At 53.7% G+C, this 20458-nt stretch overlaps 2 protein-coding genes across 3 annotated transcripts in view; one reads left to right on the forward strand and one right to left on the reverse strand.

Moving 5' to 3' along the window:
* The window catches only part of GMFG (glia maturation factor gamma), a 259854-nt gene that overhangs the window by 176442 nt on the left and 62954 nt on the right, over positions 1 to 20458 (reverse strand). The window lies entirely within an intron of this gene.
* DLL3 (delta like canonical Notch ligand 3) lies at positions 1633 to 12256 on the forward strand. Of its 2 annotated transcripts, XM_077982688.1 has the most exons (9): positions 1633 to 1865; positions 2014 to 2295; positions 3785 to 3842; positions 6303 to 6545; positions 7559 to 7776; positions 8718 to 8940; positions 10517 to 11096; positions 11305 to 11389; positions 12040 to 12256. In XM_077982688.1, the coding sequence occupies exons 1-9, from the start codon at positions 1797 to 1799 to the stop codon at positions 12043 to 12045; spliced, it is 1764 nt and encodes a 587-aa protein (XP_077838814.1). In that variant the 5' UTR covers positions 1633 to 1796; the 3' UTR covers positions 12046 to 12256. The 2 variants fall into 2 exon arrangements, with proteins under 2 accessions (XP_077838814.1, XP_014979307.3); XM_015123821.3 differs by lacking the exon at positions 12040 to 12256 and having other exon boundaries at positions 11305 to 11536.

The raw sequence follows: 20458 nt of genomic DNA on the forward strand, positions 1-20458 counted from the left end.
TCAGGAGATCGAGACCATCCTGGCTAACAGGGTGAAACCCCGTCTCTACTAAAAAATACAAAAAATCAGCCGGGCGTGGTGGCGGGCACCTGTAGTCCCAGTCACTTAGGAGGCTGAGGCAGGCAAATGGCATAAACCAGGAAGGCGGAGCTTGCAGTGAGCTGAGATCCGGCCACTGCACTCCAGCCCTGGCGACAGAGCGAGACTCCGTCTCAAAAAATAAAAAATAAATAAAATAAAATAAAAAATAAAAAATTAGCCGAGCGTGGTGGCGGGTACCTGTAATCACAGCTACTCTGGAGGCTGAGGCAGCAGACTCGCTTGAACCCGGGAGGTGGAGGTTGCAGTGAGCCAAGATCACACCACTGCACTCCAGCCTGGGCAACAAGCAAAACTTCTCAAAAAAAAAAAAAAAAAAAAAATTAACTGAGCGCCTACTGTATGCCTGGCTCTGCTGGTCTATGCTTCGTTGGTTACTATGTCTTCTCTGGGAAAAAAAACATACAAATTGAATCTGTATTTTTCCCTATAATTATTAGCCTCTAAGCACTAAAATTTTTTACTTTCGGGGGAAAGACAAAGAAGTTACCCCAGCTCAAGGGTTTTGCCCCATGCCTGGCAGGGAGCAATTATGACCAGAGGGGCTGGGACATCTGCTCCTAATTGGCTTTTCCTGCTGAGGTCCTGGAATACTAAAGGGTTTCTGAAGGGCCCGGGGTGCCCCCGCCTCATTCTTCTGGGGTGGGGGAGCGGGTCCCTGTATGTGAAGACGGAATTTCCTGCCCATTTGCTCCTCACACCTTCCGGAGGCCAAACGGGCAGCCCAGCTGCGGCCCGAAGTGGGAGGGGCTCGGCCGCCCGGCAGATGGCGGCATTTACATACAGCTGGGAGCCCCTTCTGAGGCCGAGCTCCTCGCCCTGGCGTCTGGTGCGTCCGCGACGCGGGGCTTGGGAGGGTGGATTTGTCTTGGGGAGGGGGAACGCACACGCCCGCACACAGGGGTCCACAAAGAGCCCTGGATCTTCATCGTATCCACACACAGCTACACCTGTGGACCTCCCAAACCCAGTCTCAGTCACACAAACCAACGCACACAGGAATCCACAAAGAACTCCGGATCTTCATCGTGTTCACACGTGGCTGCATCCATGGACTTCTCAAACCCAGTCCCGTTCACATACAGGCGCCCTCCGCCATTCCCACCTTGCACAGCCTCTACCACACCTGCACACAGCACAAAGTCACAGGTTTATACGGCTATACAGGATCTTCCATCAACACACACGCACAGAGAAGTATCTACACAGCCACACAATCTCAAAGCGTCACACAATCACGAAGTCGTGTACACGTCTAGTTTCCCACTCGGGTGTGCGTGCAGTCAGAATTGTTTACAGCCTCATAAATGTGTCAATCACACACAACTCCAGGCCTATGCTGAGCTGCACAGTCCCACGTGGACACACAATCACAAAGTCGTGTATACCCTCCAGTAGCTCTGGTTCATACCACACATCCAGAATCTTAAAATCATGTACAACCTCACACAGACTTAGCCCCCCAACCCCACCCCAGCCACACGCAAAGTCGCGGGATCACCCACTCATGACCTCGCCCGTGCCTACGACTACAGACGGAATCTCGCTGATGCTCCTGCACGCTCCCCTTCCCCTGTGACTCCCCCCGCCCTTGGTCCCTTGGGGCCGGGTAGCTGCCTGAAGGGGCGGGGCCATTCCCTCAGATATAAGACTCGGAAGCCAGCAGCTGCGACTCCCGAGACCCCCCCTAGAAGGCCATGGTCTCCCCAAGGATGTCTCGGCTCCTCTCCCAGACTGTGATCTTAGCGCTCATTTTCATCCCTCAGGTCAGAGCCAGGTGGGAGGTGGCGTGGAAAGGGATGAATGCGGGGGAGAGGGGTGAGTACGACCTGAAGGTCTTGGGGAGGGAGCGCGGGGCGGACGGGACACCTGGGTCCCCCCGGCCGCCTCACCCTGTGCCCGTCTTCGCCCCAGGCACGGCCCGCTGGCGTCTTCGAGCTGCAGATCCACTCTTTCGGGCCGGGTCCAGGCCCGGGGGCCCCGCGGTCCCCCTGCAGCGCCCGGGGCCCCTGCCGCCTCTTCTTCAGAGTCTGCCTGAAGCCTGGGCTCTCGGAGGAGGCCGCCGAGTCCCCGTGCGCCCTGGGCGCGGCGCTGAGTGCGCGCGGACCCGTCTACACCGAGCAGCCCGAAGCGCCCGCGCCTGATCTCCCACTGCCCAACGGCCTCTTGCAGGTGCCCTTTCGGGACGCCTGGCCTGTAAGTGCTGTCCCCGGGGGACTCCCGGTGCTGGAGGCCTAACCCGCCACCAAAACCTCCACCTCCTCTCCCCTCCAACTTCCAAGACCCTAATCCTGCCTCCCAGGGGGTGGACCAAATTCCCAGACCAGTAACTCCACCATCTGGAACCCCACATTCCCAGACCTCTAAACTCTACACACCGGGGATTCTAAATGTTCTGATTCCCCAACCCTGGATGCTGGGACCCCCAAATTCCCAGAATCTCAAACCCAACCTCTGAAATCCTAAACTCAAGGAACCCTACCTCTGCTCCTTGGGGATCCCTAAAAACTGGGGTCCTCATCTTTCTCCGCAAACCTCTCACACCTTGTCTTGGGAACCACTAATATCTTCTCTCTCTCTCTTTTTTTTTTTTTTTTCTGTCCTCAGTTATTTCAATTGGGTCCTGTATTGATTATTCTTTCACCTCCAAAATCCTATCTCCCATCCCCACAACCCAAAGGCACAAAGATGGACAGACCTGTATTGCAATTCTAAACCCTTGTCCTTTTGGACAAGTGACTGCCTGGTTTCCAGATTCAGTTTCCTATGCTTAAAAATGGGATCATTGGGCCGGGCGCGGTGGCTCAAGCCTGTAATCCCAGCACTTTGGGAGGCCGAGACGGGTGGATCACGAGGTCAGGAGATCGAGACCAACCTGGCTAACATGGTGAAACCCCGTCTCTACTAAAAATACAAAAAACTAGCCGGGCGTGGTGGCGGGCGCCTGTAGTCCCAGCTACTCGGAGGCTGAGGCGGGAGAATGGCGTGAACCCGGGAGGCGGAGCTTGCAGTGTGCCGAGATCCCCACTGCACTCCAGCCTGGGCGACACAGCGAGACTCCGTCTCAAAAAAAAAAAAAAAAAAAAAAGGGATCATCCTGGTATCTCACAAGGGTCCCTTTTGAGTGATTCAACCACATCTCTTGAATAAAGTGCTTACCACGTAGTAAGTGCTCAATAAAGCAAGCCACGTCCAGTAGGCTCACCCTGTAATTCCAGCACTTTGGGAGGCTTAGGCGGGAGGATCGCTTGAGCCTAGCAGTTTGAGACCAGTCTCAGTAACATAGTGAGACCTTATCTCTAAAACAAAACAAAACAAAACAAAACAAAACAAAACAAAACAAATAGTGGGGCTTGGTGACATGCGCGTGTAGTCCCAGCTACTGGGGAGGCTGAGATGGGAGGATTGCTTGAGCCTTGGAGGTTGTTGCAGTGAGCCAAGATTGTGCCACTGCACTCCAGCCTGGTTGACAGAGTGAGATCCTGTCTCCCCCCCGGACCCCCCCAAAAAAGCCACAGATGTCATTCCTTCCCCGGGCTGGGCTGGTCCCTCTGGGAATTGTCCCTTGCTTGCTCAGTCCCCAGCAATGGCCATCACCCTCTATTCCTGAACTCTGGCCTTCATTGAGTACTTACCCTAACCACTGTCTTTCATCTTTCATCTCCCCCTTCCTTCACCCAACCAGGGCACCTTCTCTCTCATCATTGAAACCTGGAGAGAGGAGTTAGGAGACCAGATTGGAGGTGAGTGTCTTCAGTCTTGGGACTGGTGGGGAAGCTGGGGCCCACCTGAGACATCGGGTTGGTGGTATTGTCTATAGGTCTTATGATGTCATCACAGCTCCTGGGATGTGGTGCCAGGTGTTGACAGCTCCAGGCCTCTTGGCATCTCAGGCACAGAAATGTCCCTGGTACTGGATGTAGCAGTCTGTGGTCCTGGTAGCAGATGAAATAGGGGAAGCTCTCTTACTATCAACACCTCCAGAGCAGGGCATAGCATTTCACAGCCCTACTTTATCACCATCTGATATTGAGAGCTCAGGGTGCAATATGAGTTACTTCTGGTTCTTCTATGTGAAGTTTTTTTTTTTTTTTTTTCAAGACAGAGTTTCGCTCTGTTGCCCAGGCTGGAGTGCAATGGCATGATCTCACTCACTGCAACCTCTGCCTTCCGGGTTCAAGCAATTCTCCTGCCTCACCCTCCCAAGTAGCTGGGATTACAGGTGCCCACAACCACGCCCAGCTACTTTTTTTTGTATTTTTAGTAGAAACAGGATTTCACCATGTTGGCCAGGCTGGTCTTGAACTCCTGACCTCGTGATTCGCCCACCTCGGCCTCCCAAAGTGTTGAGATTATAGGCGTGAGCCACCACGCTCAGCCCCTACGTGAAGCTCTGTCACCTTCTCCATGTGGAGGTCCCAGGGAGCCCTGTGGGATGTGGGAGCTTCACCAAAGAGAATATTGAGCAGAGGTTCCTGGGAGGGATACAGGGCATTTTTTTTTTTTTTTTTTTTTTTTTTTTTTTTTTGAGACGGAGTCTCGCTCTGTCCCCGGGCTGGAGTGCAGTGGCCGGATCTCAGCTCACTGCAAGCTCCGCCTCCCAGGTTCACGCCATTCTCCTGCCTCAGCCTCCCGAGTAACTGGGACTACAGGTGCCCGCCACGTCGCCCGGCTAGCTTTTTTTGTATTTTTTAGTAGAGACGGGGTTTCACCCTGTTAGCCAGGATGGTCTCGATCTCCTGACCTCGTGATCCGCCCGTCTCGGCCTCCCAAAGTGCTGGGATTACAGGCTTGAGCCACCGCGCCCGGCCTTTTTTTTTTTTTTGAGACGGAGTTTTGCTCTGTCGCCCAGGCTGGAGTGCAGTGGCTGGATCTCAGCTCACTGCAAGCTCCGCCTCCCAGGTTCACGCCATTCTCCTGCCTCAGCCTCCCCAGTAGCTGGGACTACAGGCACCTACCACCTTGCCCGGCTAGTTTTTTGTATTTTTTTAGTAGAGACGGGGTTTCACCATGTTGGCCAGGATTGTCTCGATCTCCTGACCTCGTGATCCGCCCGTCTCGGCCTCCCAAAGTGCTGGGATTACAGGCTTGAGCCGCCGCGCCCGGCCGTTACAGGACATTCTTATCCTCAACTTGGGAGACTCTGTTGCTATGTGAGGCCCACAGCGGGGGGGTTTGTCACCATTTTTTTCTTGTTCTTATTTTATTTTTTATGGAGATGGGATCTCGCTTTGTTGCCCAGGCTGGTCTCAAACTCCTAGGCTCAAGCGATCCATTGACTTTGGCCTCCCAAAACGTTGGGATTATAGGAGTGAGCCACTTCTTCACTGTTCTGATGTAGAAAGCTGTATCACAATTTTGGGGGGGTGACACCTTTGCCTTCAAGAAAGTGTCACTCTCCCAGTATCCCAAGGTCTCAGGTAATGTGGTAATTTACGGTCTAGTAATTGGGGTCTCTGCCACTCTTTTGATATAGGAAGATCTGGAGGCACAATTTAGGGGTGTTATGACCTCACTTCAGACATGTTATTGTTCTTTGGCCATATCGAGGTACCAAATGTCACAGGGTGTTAGAGGTCTCATTATTACTTCAATTTACAAAGATCTGGGTCAAAATACGGGAGTATTACGGTTTCTATAACTGTTTATTTTATATTTTATTTTTTTTGAGAGGGAGTCTTGCTCTGTCACTCAGGTTGGAGTGCGATGGTGCTATCTCGGTTCACCGTAACCTCCACTCCTGGGTGCAAGTGATTCTCCTGCCTTAGCCTCCAGAGTAGCTGGGATTACAGGCGTGCGCCACCACGCCTGGCTATTTTTTTTTTTTTTTTAGTAGAGACAGTTTCACCATGTTGGTCAGGCTGGTCTTGAACTCTTGACCTCAGGTGGTCCACCTGTCTCGGCCTCCCGAAGTGCTGGGATTTCAGGCTTGAGCCACCACACGCCTGGCCGAGAGAACTGTTATCTAGGGTACTAGAAGAGACCACGACATTGCAGGTCCCAGGGTGCACTGGGGAGTTCGCAGCCTTGCTAAAGTAAGGAAAGTGACTGCCATTCTACTCGCGAAGTCCAAGGACCCCAGGGCTCCATGAGGGTGTTTTGGCCTCGCTGGGAGGGGCGGGGAGAAAGCGGCCGGGGCGCTCCGTATGCATCCATGTTCGGCCGGGTCCACCCCAGCACCCCTCCTTTGCCTGTCCCCGCAGGGCCCGCCTGGAGCCTGCTGGCGCGCGTGACCAGACGGCGGCGCTTGGCAGCCGGAGGCCCGTGGGCCCGGGACATTCAGCGCGCAGGCGCCTGGGAGCTGCGCTTCTCCTACCGCGCGCGCTGCGAACTGCCTGCCGTCGGGACCGCGTGCACGCGCCTCTGCCGTCCGCGCAGCGCCCCCTCGCGGTGCGGCCCGGGACTGCGCCCCTGCGCGCCGCTCGAGGACGAGTGTGAGGCGCCGCGTGAGTCCTGCGTTCAACCCCACCCCGTACCAGCCAGGGACCCCGGCCCCTCCTGAGCGTCACTCGCGGCCCCCAGTCCCCTCTCACAACCCACTCATCCTCTTTAGGGTACTCTAGAGTCCCCCACCATGTACCCCAGGCACCCCTCTTCAGGGAGCTGGGGAATGCGGTGACTGCTGCGGATGTACCCCAAACCCTGCCCACCATCCAGCTGCCACCTTCGGGGAAACCGAGGACCCTGGACCTCTCTCCAGCCCTGCCTTACTCCTCAAGCCCTCTTCCCTCTCCCAGCCCTCTTGTTGCCCCAAATAGGAAGTCCACGTCCATTTCCTATGCTGGCACCCTCCAGTTCCTTCCCTAACCCACATTCACACCCTGTCCCGATGCTAGGACTCCAAAGCTCTTCTAATTCTGCGGCCCTCCCGACTCCCACCCGCAATCTTTGGAATCTCCTCCCAGTCTACTCTGGCCAAGGGACTCCATCCTCCCTCCCTAGGGTTGCAGGCCAGAACCCATGGCTTTTTAAACCTTGGAATTCTTCAGACCCCTCCTCAAATTTCAGAGCCCCACCAAGGCCCCTAGGACTCCCAGGCTAATCCAGATCTTCCCAGAGCCACCCTAATTCAAGACACTCCTATCTTCCCTGAAAGGCCAGGGGTCCCCCCACCAATCCCAAATCCCCTTCCTGTCTCCTATCCTCACGATCTGACATGGGTGCCCCCGTCCCATCCTCCTTCCAAGAGCACAGACTCCAGCCCGATGGCCTGGGTTCACATCCTCACTCCTCCATTTCTTGGGTGGGCTGGTCAGTTTGTCTCTGTGAGCCACAGTTTCCCTATCTGTAAACTGGGGGGGAGGGGTCACAGTACCATCTAGTCCTGATGATTATCTGTCACAAGGATGAAGCAAGGTGGTGCAGGGAATGTGCTCAGAAACCTCCCTGAGTTCCATCTTGTCCCTGGCCCTCCCCGACCTTGGTGTTCCCTTTCTCTCTGCCTCTCTGTCCCCCATAGCGGTGTGCCGAGCCGGCTGCAGCCTCGAGCATGGTTTCTGTGAGCAGCCCGGTGAATGCCGATGCCTGGAGGGCTGGACTGGACCCCTCTGCACGGTCCCTGCCTCCACCAGCAGCTGCCTCGGCCTCAGGGGCCCGTCCTCTGCTACCACAGGATGCCTTGTCCCTGGACCTGGGCCCTGTGACGGGAACCCGTGTGCCAATGGGGGCAGCTGTAGTGTCAGTGTCACCCTTCCCACCTTGTCCTGCTTAGTACTTTACCTTGGGAGCCACGGCCCCCTCCCTGGGGCTCCAGGAGACACCAGCTTGGGGAGGAGGTCTGGGAATAACTATCAGGGAGGTCTTCCTGGAGGCATCCAGTCTGCATCTGGGGCCTTGAAGTAGGATTAGGTGATGGGGATGGGACTGGGGAGAGCATACTCAGTGGGTGGCCCTGAAAGATGTGGGAGTGGAAATCATGAGGAGCCGTGTGGGGCCACAGCTGCTACCACTGTGGGAGTGAGAATGGTTCAGGGTCCAAGGTAGTGAGTGGTGGGGCCAAATCGGTTGGAGATTTGGGATCTGCGGGCACAGGGGGGTGAAGACATCAGAGAAGGCTTCCTGGAGATGGCCCGGAGCTGGGGCTTCTGGGACATGATTAGAGAGGGTGGCCAGGTGAGTGGCCTGCACGCAGCAAGGGTGCAGAGGTGGCAGTGAGTGAGCCTGGCATGGAGTGCTGGGGTAGAGTAGGGTCCAGTGTGGGCCACCTGGATACTGCCACACTCAGGGTTCAAATACTTAGGGGGAGGCTCTGGGAAGGAAAGATCCAGAGAACGCTTCCTGGAGGAGGTGGGCTGAGACCTAGGACCTCCCAGTAGGACTCGTCAATGTAGACAGGAGCGAGGAGGGCAGACCAGGCAGGCAGCATTTGGTAGGCAAAGGTGTAGTGGTGGGAATGGGGTCACTCTGGGTCCCCAGAGCCTCCTACCTGTGGGGTCACATGGGTGGACCCAAAAATGTGGAGTGGATCGAGGGGATGTCGGGAGGACCTCCCAGGGTGGCCCCTGCACAGTGGGACTTGGGACTGGACAAGGAGCAGTCCCCAGTGGTTAGGAATGAGGAGAGGGATGGGATTTTTCTCCAAGGAAACTCCATTCTCAAGTCCTCTTGTCCCTGCCCAGGAGACACCTGGGTCCTTTGAATGCACCTGCCCGCGTGGGTTCTACGGGCTCCGGTGTGAGGTGAGCGGGGTGACATGCGCGGATGGACCCTGCTTCAATGGCGGCTTGTGTGTCGGGGGTGCAGACCCTGACTCTGCCTACATCTGCCACTGCCCACCCGGTTTCCAAGGTTCCAACTGTGAGAAGAGGGTGGACCGGTGCAGCCTGCAGCCATGCCGCAATGGTGAGGCCTAGAGGCCCTAATGGCAAGGGATGGGGGTGGGGGCCCTGCATGGCTCAGACAGTCCTGGGTTGGGATCCTGGCTTTGACTCTTCTAACCCTAGGGCCGGGGGACCTGACCTTCCACCAGCAAGCCTGTTTGTTCTGTAAAATGGACAAGGAGACATTCACTATCTCATAACTATTAATATTTACTGAGAATTTACTGTGTGCCAGGCCCTATTCTAGGCACTGAGGATACAGCAGGGAATGAAACAAAGTCCCTGCCCCTCCTGATAGTGCCTGGTGTGCTGAGGATAAGCAGGGAAGCCAGTGTGGTTACACTGATGAGACGAGATCAGGGAGGTGACTGAGGCACATCTTGTGGGACCCCCTGGGTCACAAGAAGGGGAACTTTCACTTCTCCCCTGAGTGAGATGGAGCCACAGGAAGGCTCTGAACAGAGAAGAGAGCTGATATCGGTGCTAAAAGATTAAATGAGGCTGGGCACAGTGACTCACGCCTATAATTCCAGCACTTTGGGAGGCCCAGGTGGGCGGATCACCTGAGTTCAGGAGCTGGAGACCAGCCTGGGCCACATGGTGAAACCGCGTCTCTACTAAAAATACAAAAAATTCGCCAGGCGTGATGGCAGGTGCTTGTAATTCCAGCAACTCGGAAGGCTAAGGCAGAAGAACCACTTGAACCCGGGAGGTGGAGGTTGCAGTCAGCCAAGATTGTGCCACTGCACTCCCGCCTGGGCGACAGAGTTGAGATTCTGTCTCAAAAAAAAGAAAAAAAAAAAAAAAGATTAAATAAAATCATGAATGTAGGCTGAAACAGAGAATTGCTTGAACTAGGGAGGCAGATTGCAGTGAGTCGAGATCGCGCCACTGCACTCCAGCCTGGAGGACAGAACGAGACTCCGTTAAAAAAAAAAAAAATCATGAATCTAAAGGGCTAGCTGTTATCTTCTTGCGAGTGAATACGGTAATTCTGTCCCACATACTGAGTGTTCACTCTGGGGTGCGTGGTACTAGGGACACAGCAGGGACCAGGACATGTTTGGGCCGCGCCCTCCTGGAGGTACAGCCCAGAGGGGAAGACAGACACCCTCAGACAGAGCCCAGGGTGGGTGGCCAGGGCTGTGATCTGGGAGCACAGGGCAGTGATCAGGGCTGGGATGGAGGAAGAAGCATCGGAGTAGAGACCTGAGGAGTGGGCTAGGAAAGAGAAAAGGGGGGAAAATGGGAGAAAAGGAGGAAGGAAGAGAGGAGGTATTCTAGGCAGAAGAAGGTCAGAGGGTTCAAACACATAGTTCTGGGAGCTGTCCACTATTGAAGTATGATCGAAGTCGAGGGAAAAAGAGACAAGGGCACCGAGAGCCAAAGAGGTGGCACTGAATTAATTATTCCAAAACTTCATCAGGTAGAAAAGAAGCGAGCTGGCTTTCCTGGCACACTCCAAGACGCTGGCCCTTGAGTTAAGAGAGAGAAAAAGGGGACCCCGTGCAGCGATGATAGAACTGGGAAACAGCGCGGGCAGGTGGGCCCCGCCCCCGGCTCCCAGGCTGTGCCCTCTGATGCTCCCTTCCCCACAGGCGGACTCTGCCTGGACCTGGGCCACGCCCTGCGCTGCCGCTGCCGTGCCGGCTTCGCGGGTCCGCGCTGCGAGCACAACCTCGACGACTGCGCGGGCCGCGCCTGCGCTAACGGCGGCACGTGTGTGGAGGGCGGCGGCGCGCACCGCTGCTCCTGCGCGCTGGGCTTTGGCGGCCGCGACTGCCGCGAGCGCGCGGACCCGTGCGCCGCGCGCCCCTGTGCTCACGGCGGCCGCTGCTACGCCCACTTTTCCGGCCTCGTCTGCGCCTGCGCGCCCGGCTACATGGGTTCGCGGTGTGAGTTCCCAGTGCACCCCGACGGCGTAAGCGCTTTGCCCGCGGCCCCGCCCGGCCTCAGGCCCGGGGACCCGCAGCGCTACCTTTTGCCGCCCGCTCTGGGACTGCTGGTGGCCGCGGGCGTGGCTGGCGCTGCGCTCTTGCTGGTCCACGTGCGCCGCCGTGGCCACGCCCAGGATGCTGGGTCTCGCTTGCTGGCTGGGACCCCGGAGCCGTCAGTCCATGCACTCCCGGATGCACTCAACAACCTAAGGACGCAGGAGGGTCCCGGGGATGTCCCGAGGTGAGGGGCTGCGCCGCAGACGAACGCCTCCCGCTGCTGGCTGCTTGTACCCATCTCCGTGGTGCAGTTGGCGCGATTCCCTGATGCATTTCCCTGGTCGGTCTCTTACCCGGTAGCTGGCTTTGGGTTCGCGTTTGTGATGGGTAGGGGAAAACAAGATCTGAGAATTTAAAGGGTCTGAATTTTTCTTTTTTCTTTCCTCCCACAGCTCGTCCGTAGATTGGAATCGCCCTGAAGATGTAGACTCTCGAGGGATTTATGTCATATCTGCTCCTTCCATCTACGCTCGGGAGGTAGCGACGCTCCTTTCCCACCCCCGCTACACACTGGGCACACTGGGCAGAGGCAGAACCTGCTTTTTCCCTACCCTTCCTCGATTCTGTCTGTGAAATGAATTGGGTAGAGTCTCTGGAAGGTTTTAAGCCCATTTTCAGTTCTAACTTAGTTTCTTCCTTTTTTTTTTTTTTTTTTTGAGACGGAGTCTTGCTCTGTCACCCAGGCTGGAGTGCAGTGGCCAGATCTCGGCTCACTGCAAGCTCCGCCTCCCGGGTTCACGCCATTCTCCTGCCTCAGCCTCCCGAGTAGCTGGGACTACAGGCACCCGCCACCTCGCCCGCCTAGTTTTTTGTAATTTTTAGTAGAGACGGGGTTTCACCGTGTTAGCCAGGATGGTCTTGATCTCCTGACCTCGTGATCCGCCCGTCTCGGCCTCCCAAAGTGCTGGGATTACAGGCTTGAGCCACCGCGCCCGGCCTGTTTCTTCCTATTTTGCATCCCTCTTGTCGTTTTGAGCTACCTGCCATCTTCTCTTTGAAAAAGCTGTGGGCTTGAAGAGGTCACTATGGGGACTCCGCCAGAGCTTTTCCACTGATGCTACTCTGCGGGGAGGCAGGGGAGGCAGAGGGGCAGCCTCTCTAATGCTTCCTACTCATTTTGTTTCTAGGCCTGACGCGTCTCCTCCATCCGCACCTGGAGTCAGAGCGTGGATTTTTGTATTTGCTTGGTGGTGCCCAGTCTCTGCCCCAGAGGCTTTGGAGTTCAATCTCGAAGGGGTCCCTTGGAGAACTTTACTGCTGCAAGTTGTAAATAATGGTTATTTATATCCTATTTTTTCTCACCCATCTCTCCAGAAACACCTATAAAGGCTATTATTGTGATCAGTTTTGACTAACAAGGCTGAATGCTTTGTATGTAGTGTTAGGGCTGAAGGGAAGAGATTTTGTCTCCTGAGGAGAATAGTAGACAGGACTCTTTATGTTGTAGGGGTCGCAAACGACTCAAACTGCTTTAAATATAAAAGAATTTATGGCTGGGTGCAGTGGCTCACGCCTGTAATCCCACTGAACCACAGAGTGAGATCAGTGGCTGAAGCGGAAGGATTGCTTGAGGCTGGGAGTTGGAGAGCAGCCAGGCAACACAGCAAGACCCCTATACGAAAAATTAAAACAAAATTAGCCAGGCTTGGTGGCGCACCTGTAGTTCTACCTACTTGTGAAGCTGAGGCCGGGAGGATCGCCTCAGCTCAGGAGTTTGAGGCTGCAGTGAGCTATGATAACACCACTGCACTAAAGCCTGGGCACTACAGCAAGATTCTGTCGCTTAAAAAAAAAAATGTATTAGTGGCCAGGAGTGGTGGCTCACGCCTGTAATCCCAGCACAGGATTACAAAGGGAAGCCGAGGTGGGTGGATCACCTGAGGTCGGGAGTTCGAGACCAGCCTAGCCAGCATGGCAAAACCTCGTCTCTACTGAAAAATACAAAAACTAGCTGGGTGCGGTGGCAGGCACCTGTAATCTCAGCTACTCGGGAGGCTAAGGCCGGAGAATCGCTTGAACTCGGGAAGCGGAGGTTGCAGTGAGCCGAGATTGTGCCATTGCACTCTAGCCTTGGAAACAGAACAAGACTCTGTCTAAACCGGGCGCGGTGGCTCACGCCTGTAATCCCAGCACTTTGGGAGGCCGAGGCGGGCGGATCACAAGGTCAGGAGATCGAGACCACGGTGAAACCCCGTTTCTACTAAAAATACAAAAAATTAGCCGGGCGCGGTGGCGGGCGCCTGTAGTCCCAGCTACTCAGGAGGCTGAGGCAGGAGAATGGCGTGAACCCGGGAGGCGGAGCTTGCAGTGAGCCGAGATTGCGCCACTGCACTCCAGCCTGGGCGACGGAGCGAGACTCTGTCTCAAAAAAAAAAAAAAAAAAAAAAAAAAGACTCTGTCTCAAAAAAAAAAAAAAAAAAAACATGTATTAGCTCATAAAATGGAAAAATCCTAGCAGTAGATGTGGCTTCCAGCAGCAATGGACTGGGGCTCCTGGTCTCTGGTTGCCTCTACTTACCCCTTGATTGATTTCACTGTGGGCAGTCTCTCATTGGCCCTGGCTTGTTGGTAAGCCTTCCTAAACCAGTCGCCAGGCAGTATGGCTTCCTCTGATTTGGCCAGGCTTGCTCATTTGCCTGTTGTGTGGTAGGAAGTGACGTCAGCCTGCCCAGATCACATAGATTATATAGGTGAGGGGGTGTCCCTGCTCCCCTCAGATCAGTTTGTTCCCAGAAATGAGTACTGTGTCAGGCAGGCAAACTGACAGACCATCTTACAAGAAATACGGAAACTCCTTAGTCTGAAAGCAGGTAACCTCAGACAGTAATTCAAATCTACGGCAAAAACCAAAGAGTAGGCTGGGCATGGTGGCTCATGCCTGTAATTCCAGCACTTTGGGAAGCTGAGGCGGGTGGATCACCTGAAGTCAGGAGTTTGAGACCAGCCTGGCCACATGATGAAACCCTGTCTCTATTAAAAATACAAAAATTAGCCAGGCATGGTGGTGGCTACTTGGGAGACTGAAGCAGGAGAATCAATTGAACCTGGGAGGTGGAGGTTGCAGTGAGCTGAGATCACTCCACTGCACTCCAGCCTGGGTGACAGAGTGAGATTCTGTCACCAAAAAAAAAAAAAAAAAAAAAGCAGCAGTGACAGTAATCATGTAATTATAAGGATTATGGTGGGCTGGGAGCAGTGGCTCACGCCTGTAATCCCAGCACTTTGGGAGGCCGAGGCGGGCAAGTCACCTGAGGTCAGGAGTTTGAGACCAGCCTGGCCAACAGGGTGAAACCCCATCTCTACTTAAAGTACAAAACATTAGCCAGGCGTGGTGGTATGCACCCGTAGTCTCAGCTACTCGGGAGGCTGAGGCAGGAGAATCACTTGAACCTGGGAGGCAGAGGTTGCAGTGAGCCGAGATCGCGCCACTGTACTCCAGCCTGGGGGACAACAGTGAGACTTCATCTCAAAAAAACCCAAAAAACAAAAAACAAAAAAAATTATGGTAGTCCTCCCTTATCCTTGAAGCATATGTTCCAAGACCCACAGTAGATGCCTGAAGCTGCTGATAGTACTGAATGCAATCTGAACACATTTCTGTTTATGTCTTCCACCTACAAACAATGCCTTTCCCATCTTGACTGAGCATTTATCACACCCTGTGGCCTTGGAAACTTTGGCAGTTTGAGGTATGACAGTGAAACTAGCATGAATTTCCTTCTCTTTCTTCACAGTTTCATGGCTAGAATATTCATCTTTTTTTTTTTTTTGAGGAAGAGTTTCACTCTTGTTGCCCAGGCTGGAGTGCAGTGGTACAATCTCGGCTCACTGCAACCTCCGTCTCCTGGGTTCAAGCAATTCTCCTATCCCAGCCTCCCAAGTAGCTGGGATTACAGGCATGCACCACCACGCCCAGCTAATTTTGTATTTTTAGTAGAGATGGGATTTCTCCGTGTTGGTCAGCCTGGTCTCAAACTCCTGACCTCAGGTGATCGCCTGCCTCGGCCTCCCAAAGTGCTGAGATTACAGGCGTGAGCCACCGAGCCCAGCCTAGAAGATTAATCTTAAGGCCAGGCATGGTAGCTCACGCCTGTAATCCCAGAATTTTGGGAAGTTGAGGCAGGAGACTCGCTTGAGCCCAGGAATCCGAGACCAGCATGGGCAACATGGCAATACCCTGTCTCTACAAAAAAAAAAATTGAAAAAATCAGCCAAGCATGGTGTAATTCGCCTGTAGTCCCAGCTACTTGGGAGGCTGAGCTGGGAGGATTGCTTGAGCCTAGGTGGTTGAGGCTGCAGTGAGCTGTGATGGTGCCAATGCACTCCACCCTGGGTGGCAGAGTGAGACTGTGTCTCAAAAAATCAAGAAAAAAACAAAGGGCTGGGCACAGTGGCTCATGCCTATAATCCCAGCACTTTTGGAGGCCAAGGTGTGTGGATCACCTGAGGTCAGGAATTTGAGATCATCCTGATCAATATGGTGAAACTCCGTCTCTACTAAAAATACAAAAATTAGCTGGGCATAGTGGCAGGCACCTGTAGTCCCAGTTACTTGGGAAACTGAGACAGGAGAATCGCTTGAACCCGGGAGGCGGAGGTTGCAGTGAGCCAAGATCATGTCATTGCAGTCCAGCCTGGGTGACAGAGCGAGACTCCATCTCAAAAAAAAAAGGAAATACTTGAGGCTTCTGAAGCTTTGTAATTTATAAAGAAAGAGGTTTATTTTGGCTCATGGCTCTGTAGGCTATACAGGAAGCACAGCACTGGCATCTGCTTCTGCTGAGGCATCAGGAAGCTTCCAATCATGATACAAGGTGAAGGGGGAACAAGCACATCACATGGCAAGGGAGGAAGTGAGAGAGGGGTGCCAGGCTCTTATTTATTTATTTATTTATTTGATACAGAGCCTCACTCTGTCACTCAGGCTGGAGTGCAGTGGCACGCTCTTGGCTCATTGCAACCTCTGCCTCCCTGATTCAAGCGATTCTCCTGTTTTGGCCCCCCAAGTAGCTGGGACTATAGGTGTACGCCACCATACCAGCTAATTTTTTTTGGTATTTTTAGTAGAGATGGGGTTTCACCATTTTGGCCAGGCTGGTCTCGAACTCCTGACCTCAAGCAATCTGCCTGCCTTGGCCTTCCGAAGTTCTGGGATTACAGAAGTGAGCCACCACGCCCAGTCTCAGCTCTTCGCTCTGTCACCCAGGCTGGAGTGTAGTGGCACGATCTCAACTCACTGCAAGCTCCGCCTCCCGGGTTCACGCCATTCTCCTGCCTCAGCCTCCTAAGTGACTGGGACTACAGGTGCCCGCCACCTCGCCCGGCTAGTTTTTTGTATTTTTTAGTAGAGATGGGGTTTCACCGTGTTAGCCAGGATGGTCTCGATCTCCTGACCTAGTGATCTGCCCGTCTTGGTCTCCCAAAGTGCTGGGATTACAGGCTTGAGCCACCGCGCCTGGCCTCAGGCTCTTTTAAACAACCAGCTCTCAAGGGAACGAGGGAACTCACAGAGCGAGAACTCACTCATTACTGTGGGGAGGGCACCAAGACCTTCATGAGGGTTTCGCTTCCAGACACCTCCCACCAGGCCCACCTCCAACACTGGCGGTCATTTCAACATGAGATTTGGGGGGGAAAAATATCCACACCAAATCAATACCCGTATAAGAAGCCAGAGGCTGGGCACAGTGGCTCATGCCTGTAATTTCAACACTTTGGGAGGCTGAGGCAGGTGGATCACTTGAGGCCAGGAGTTTGAGACCAGCCTGACCAACATGGTGAAAGCAACTTGTCTCTATAAAAATGTACAAAAATTAGCGAGACATGGTGGTGCTCACCTGTAATCCCAGCTACTTGGGTGGTGGAGACACAAAAATCGCTTGACCCCAGGAGGCAGAGGTTGAAGTTAGCTGAGATTGTGCCGGTGCACTCCAGCATGGGTGACAGAGCAAGACTCTGTCTCAAAAATAAAAAATGGCCGGGCGCGGTGGCTCACGCCTGTAATTCCAGCACTTTGGGAGGCCGAGACGGGCGGATCACAAGGTCAGGAGATCGAGACCATCCTGGCTCACACGGTGAAACCCCGTCTCTACTAAAAGTACAAAAAACTAGCCGGGCGAGGTGGCGGGCGCCTGTAGTCCCAGCTACTCGGGAGGCTGAGGCAGGAGAATGGCGTAAACCCAGGAGGCGGAGCTTGTAGTGAGCCGAGTTCGCGCCACTACACTCCAGCCTGGGTGACAGAGCAAAGACTCCGTCTCAAAAAAAAAAATAAAAATAAAAATAAAAAAAATTAAAAAAATAAATAAATAAATAAAGAAGAAGGCCGGGCGCGGTGGCTCACAGTGGCTCATACCTGTAATCCCAGCACTTTGGGAGGCCGAGGCTGGTGGATCACCTGAGGTCAGGAGTTCAAGGCCAGCCTGGCCAATGTGGTGAAACCCGGTCTCTACAAAAATACAAAAATTAGCCGGGCATGGTGGGAGTGCCTGTAATCCCAGCTACTCAGGAGGCTGAGGTGGGAGAGTTGCTTGAACCTGGGAGGCAGAGGTTGCAGTGAGCTGAGATTGTGCCATTGCACTCCAGCCCAGGCGACAGAGCAAGACTCCGTCTCAAAACAAACAAACAAACAAACAAAAGCCAGAGAGCTAGCTGGCTGTCTTCCTGCCATATGAGGATGCAAGAAGTTGGTGGTCTGCAGCTTGCCAGAGGTCCCTCCCTAGAACCCAACCTGCTGACACCATGACCACTGACTTCCAGTCTCCAGACCTATGAGAAATAAATGTTTAAGCCAGATTATGGTATTTTTTTTAATAGCAGCCTGAGCCAACTAAGATAGTTGGGTTTCACAGCAATAACAAATGTCCCTCAAATCTTACTGACTTACACGATCACAGGTTTCTTTTTTGTTCATGGCACACATCCAGGTCACTAGGCTTTGCTTTTTATTTTGTTTAAGAGACATAGTCCTGGCCGGACGCAGTGGCTCACGCCTGTAATCTCAGCACTTTGGGAGGCCGAGGCGGGCGGATCATGAGGTCAGGAGATCGAGACCATCCTGGCTAACATGGTGAAACCCCGTCTCTACTAAAAAAAATACAAAAAAATTATCCGGGCGAGGTGGCGGGTGCCTGTAGTCCCAGCTACTTGGAAGGCTGAGGCAGGAGAATGGCGTGAACCTGGGAGGCAGAACTTGCAGTGAGCCAAGATCGTGCCACTGCACTCTAGCCTGGCGACAGAGCGAGACTCCGTCTCTAAAAAAAAAAAAAGAAAAATAAAACCAAAAAAAAGAGAGACGTAGTCTTGCTCTTGTTCTGTCACCCCGTCTAGAGTGCAGTGGTGTGATCATAGCTCATGGCAGCCTCAATCTCCTGGGCTCAAGCGATCCTCCTGCCTCAGCCTCCCGAGTAGCTGGAACTGCAGGTGCATACCACCATAGCTGGCTAAGTTCTAAGTTTTTTGTAGAGAGGGGTTCCCATTATGTTGTCCAGTCTGGTCTTGAACTCCTGGGCTTAAGCAGTCCTCTTGCTTTGGTCTCCAGAAGTGCTGCGATTAAAGGTGGGGTTTCATCATGTTGGCCAGGCTGATGTCAAACTCCTGACCTCAGGTGATCCACCGCCTTGCTCTCCCAAAGTGTTGGAATTACCGGTGTGAGCCACCGCTCCCCATCAGGGGCCTTTTTTTTTTTTTTTTTTTTTTTTTTGAGACGGAGTCTCGCTCTGTCGCCCAGGCTGAGTGCAGTGGCGCAATCTCGGCTCACTGCAAGCTCCATCTCCCGGGTTTTACGCCATTCTCCTGCCTCAGCCTCCCGAGTAGCTGGGACTACAGGCACCCGCCACCTCGCCCGACTAGTTTTTTTGTATTTTTTAGTAGAGACAGGGTTTCACTGTGTTAGCCAGGATGGTCTCGATCTCCTGACCTCGTGATCCGCCCGTCTCGGCCTCCCAAAGTGCTGGGATTACAGGCTTGAGCCACCACGCCTGGCTTTTTTTTTTTTTTTTTTTAAATCAGTATCTAACACTGGAACACTTTTCTACTTTGGAAGTAAAACCATCCTGGCTGTTAGACACAGACACCCCTCTCTTGGCTTCCTGCAAAATACTGAAAACAAGTCTTTCCACTCCCACACTCGACCAACCAACCAAAGACTGGCCAGCTCATGCTGTACTCCCAGAACTTTGGGAGGCCAAGGTGGGAGGATTGCTTGAGCCCAGGAGGTCTTGCTGCAGCAAGCTGTGATTGCACCACTGTGCTCCGGCCTGGGTTACAGAGTGAGAGCCTGTCCTCCCAAAAAATAAAAAGATGTTTTGTAAAAGTACTTGTCTGATGTACTCGTAAAAAACAAAAGAAGGTCCTTGGTTAATGGCCCTGCCCCTCACTCCAAGGCTGTATTTGCTGTGCTCACTGTCTGGGCTCTAGTCCTGCTGCCTCCAGCTAACTCCTCCTTTACCTGGCTAACTCCTTTGTCTCTTTATTAATGCCACAAACATTTATTGAGCACCTACTGCATGCCAGATCTTGTTCTGGGAGCTGGGAATACAGCAGTAAACAAGATGGACAAGGCCCCATCCTTGAGGAGCTCACAGCTTGACATTCCTTCTCAAAGTGGTTAAGCCCCAGGATGCTGGAGCCTGACAGGTTGAGTTTGAATCCCAGCTCTGCCACTTAACTAGCTGTGGGCGAATGTTTAGCGCCTAGCACTGTAATAAATGTGAACTCTCAGCCTGGCGCAGTGGTTCACCCATATAATCCCAGCAGTTTGGGAGGCTGAGGTGTGTGGGTCACTTGAGGCCAGTGGATCACTTGAGGCCAGGAGTTGGAGACCAGCCTGGCCAACATAGTGAAACCCCATCTCTACTGGAAATACAAACATTAGCTGGGTATGGTGGCGGGCAGGATGAGGCAGGAGAATCTCTTGAATCCAGAAGACTGAGGTTGCAGTGAGCTGAGGTCACGCCACTGCACTCCAGCCTGGGCCACAGAGTGAGACTGTCCCTCAGGTGCTCGCCATCATTCTCCAGATGTCACTTGTCCCCTTTTCTAGGAAGCTGTCTCTGATTGCCGCAGGCTGACTGAACTTATTCCGGGAAGGGGGCAGCCCCTCCACACCTGTGGGTATTTCTCATCAGGTGGGACGAGAGACTGAGAAAATAAGTAAGACACAAAGACAAAGTATAGAGAAAGAAAAGTGGGGCCGGGCGCAGTGGCTCAAGCCTGTAATCCCAGCACTTTGGGAGGCCGAGACGGGTGGATCACAAGGTCAGGAGATCGAGACCATCCTGGCTAACACGGTGAAACCCCGTCTCTACTAAAAAAAATACAAAAAACTAGCCGGGCAAGGTGGCGGGCGCCTGTAGTCCCAGCTACTCGGGAGGCTGAGGCAGGAGAATGGCGTGAACCTGGGAGGCGGAGCTTGCAGTGAGCTGAGATCCGGCCACCGCACTCCAGCCTGGGCGACAGAGCCAGACTCTTGTCTCAAAAAAAAAAAAAAAAAAGTGGGCCCAGGGGATCGGTGCACTCAGCATACAAGGACCCGAGCTGGCACTGGTC

Source organism: Macaca mulatta, chromosome 19 (genome assembly GCF_049350105.2).
Source record: "Macaca mulatta isolate MMU2019108-1 chromosome 19, T2T-MMU8v2.0, whole genome shotgun sequence".
Classification (NCBI taxonomy): Eukaryota; Metazoa; Chordata; class Mammalia; order Primates; family Cercopithecidae; genus Macaca; species Macaca mulatta.

Excerpts from the sequence above, each read along its gene's own strand:
- DLL3 (XM_015123821.3), top strand. The coding sequence starts at position 1,797 with ATGGTCTCCCCAAGGATGTCTCGGCTCCTCTCCCAGACTGTGATCTTA. Across the intron at positions 1,866-2,013 it reads CGCTCATTTTCATCCCTCAG|GCACGGCCCGCTGGCGTCTT; the intron begins GTCAGAGCCAGG and ends TCTTCGCCCCAG. Across the intron at positions 6,546-7,558 it reads GGACGAGTGTGAGGCGCCGC|CGGTGTGCCGAGCCGGCTGC; the intron begins GTGAGTCCTGCG and ends TGTCCCCCATAG.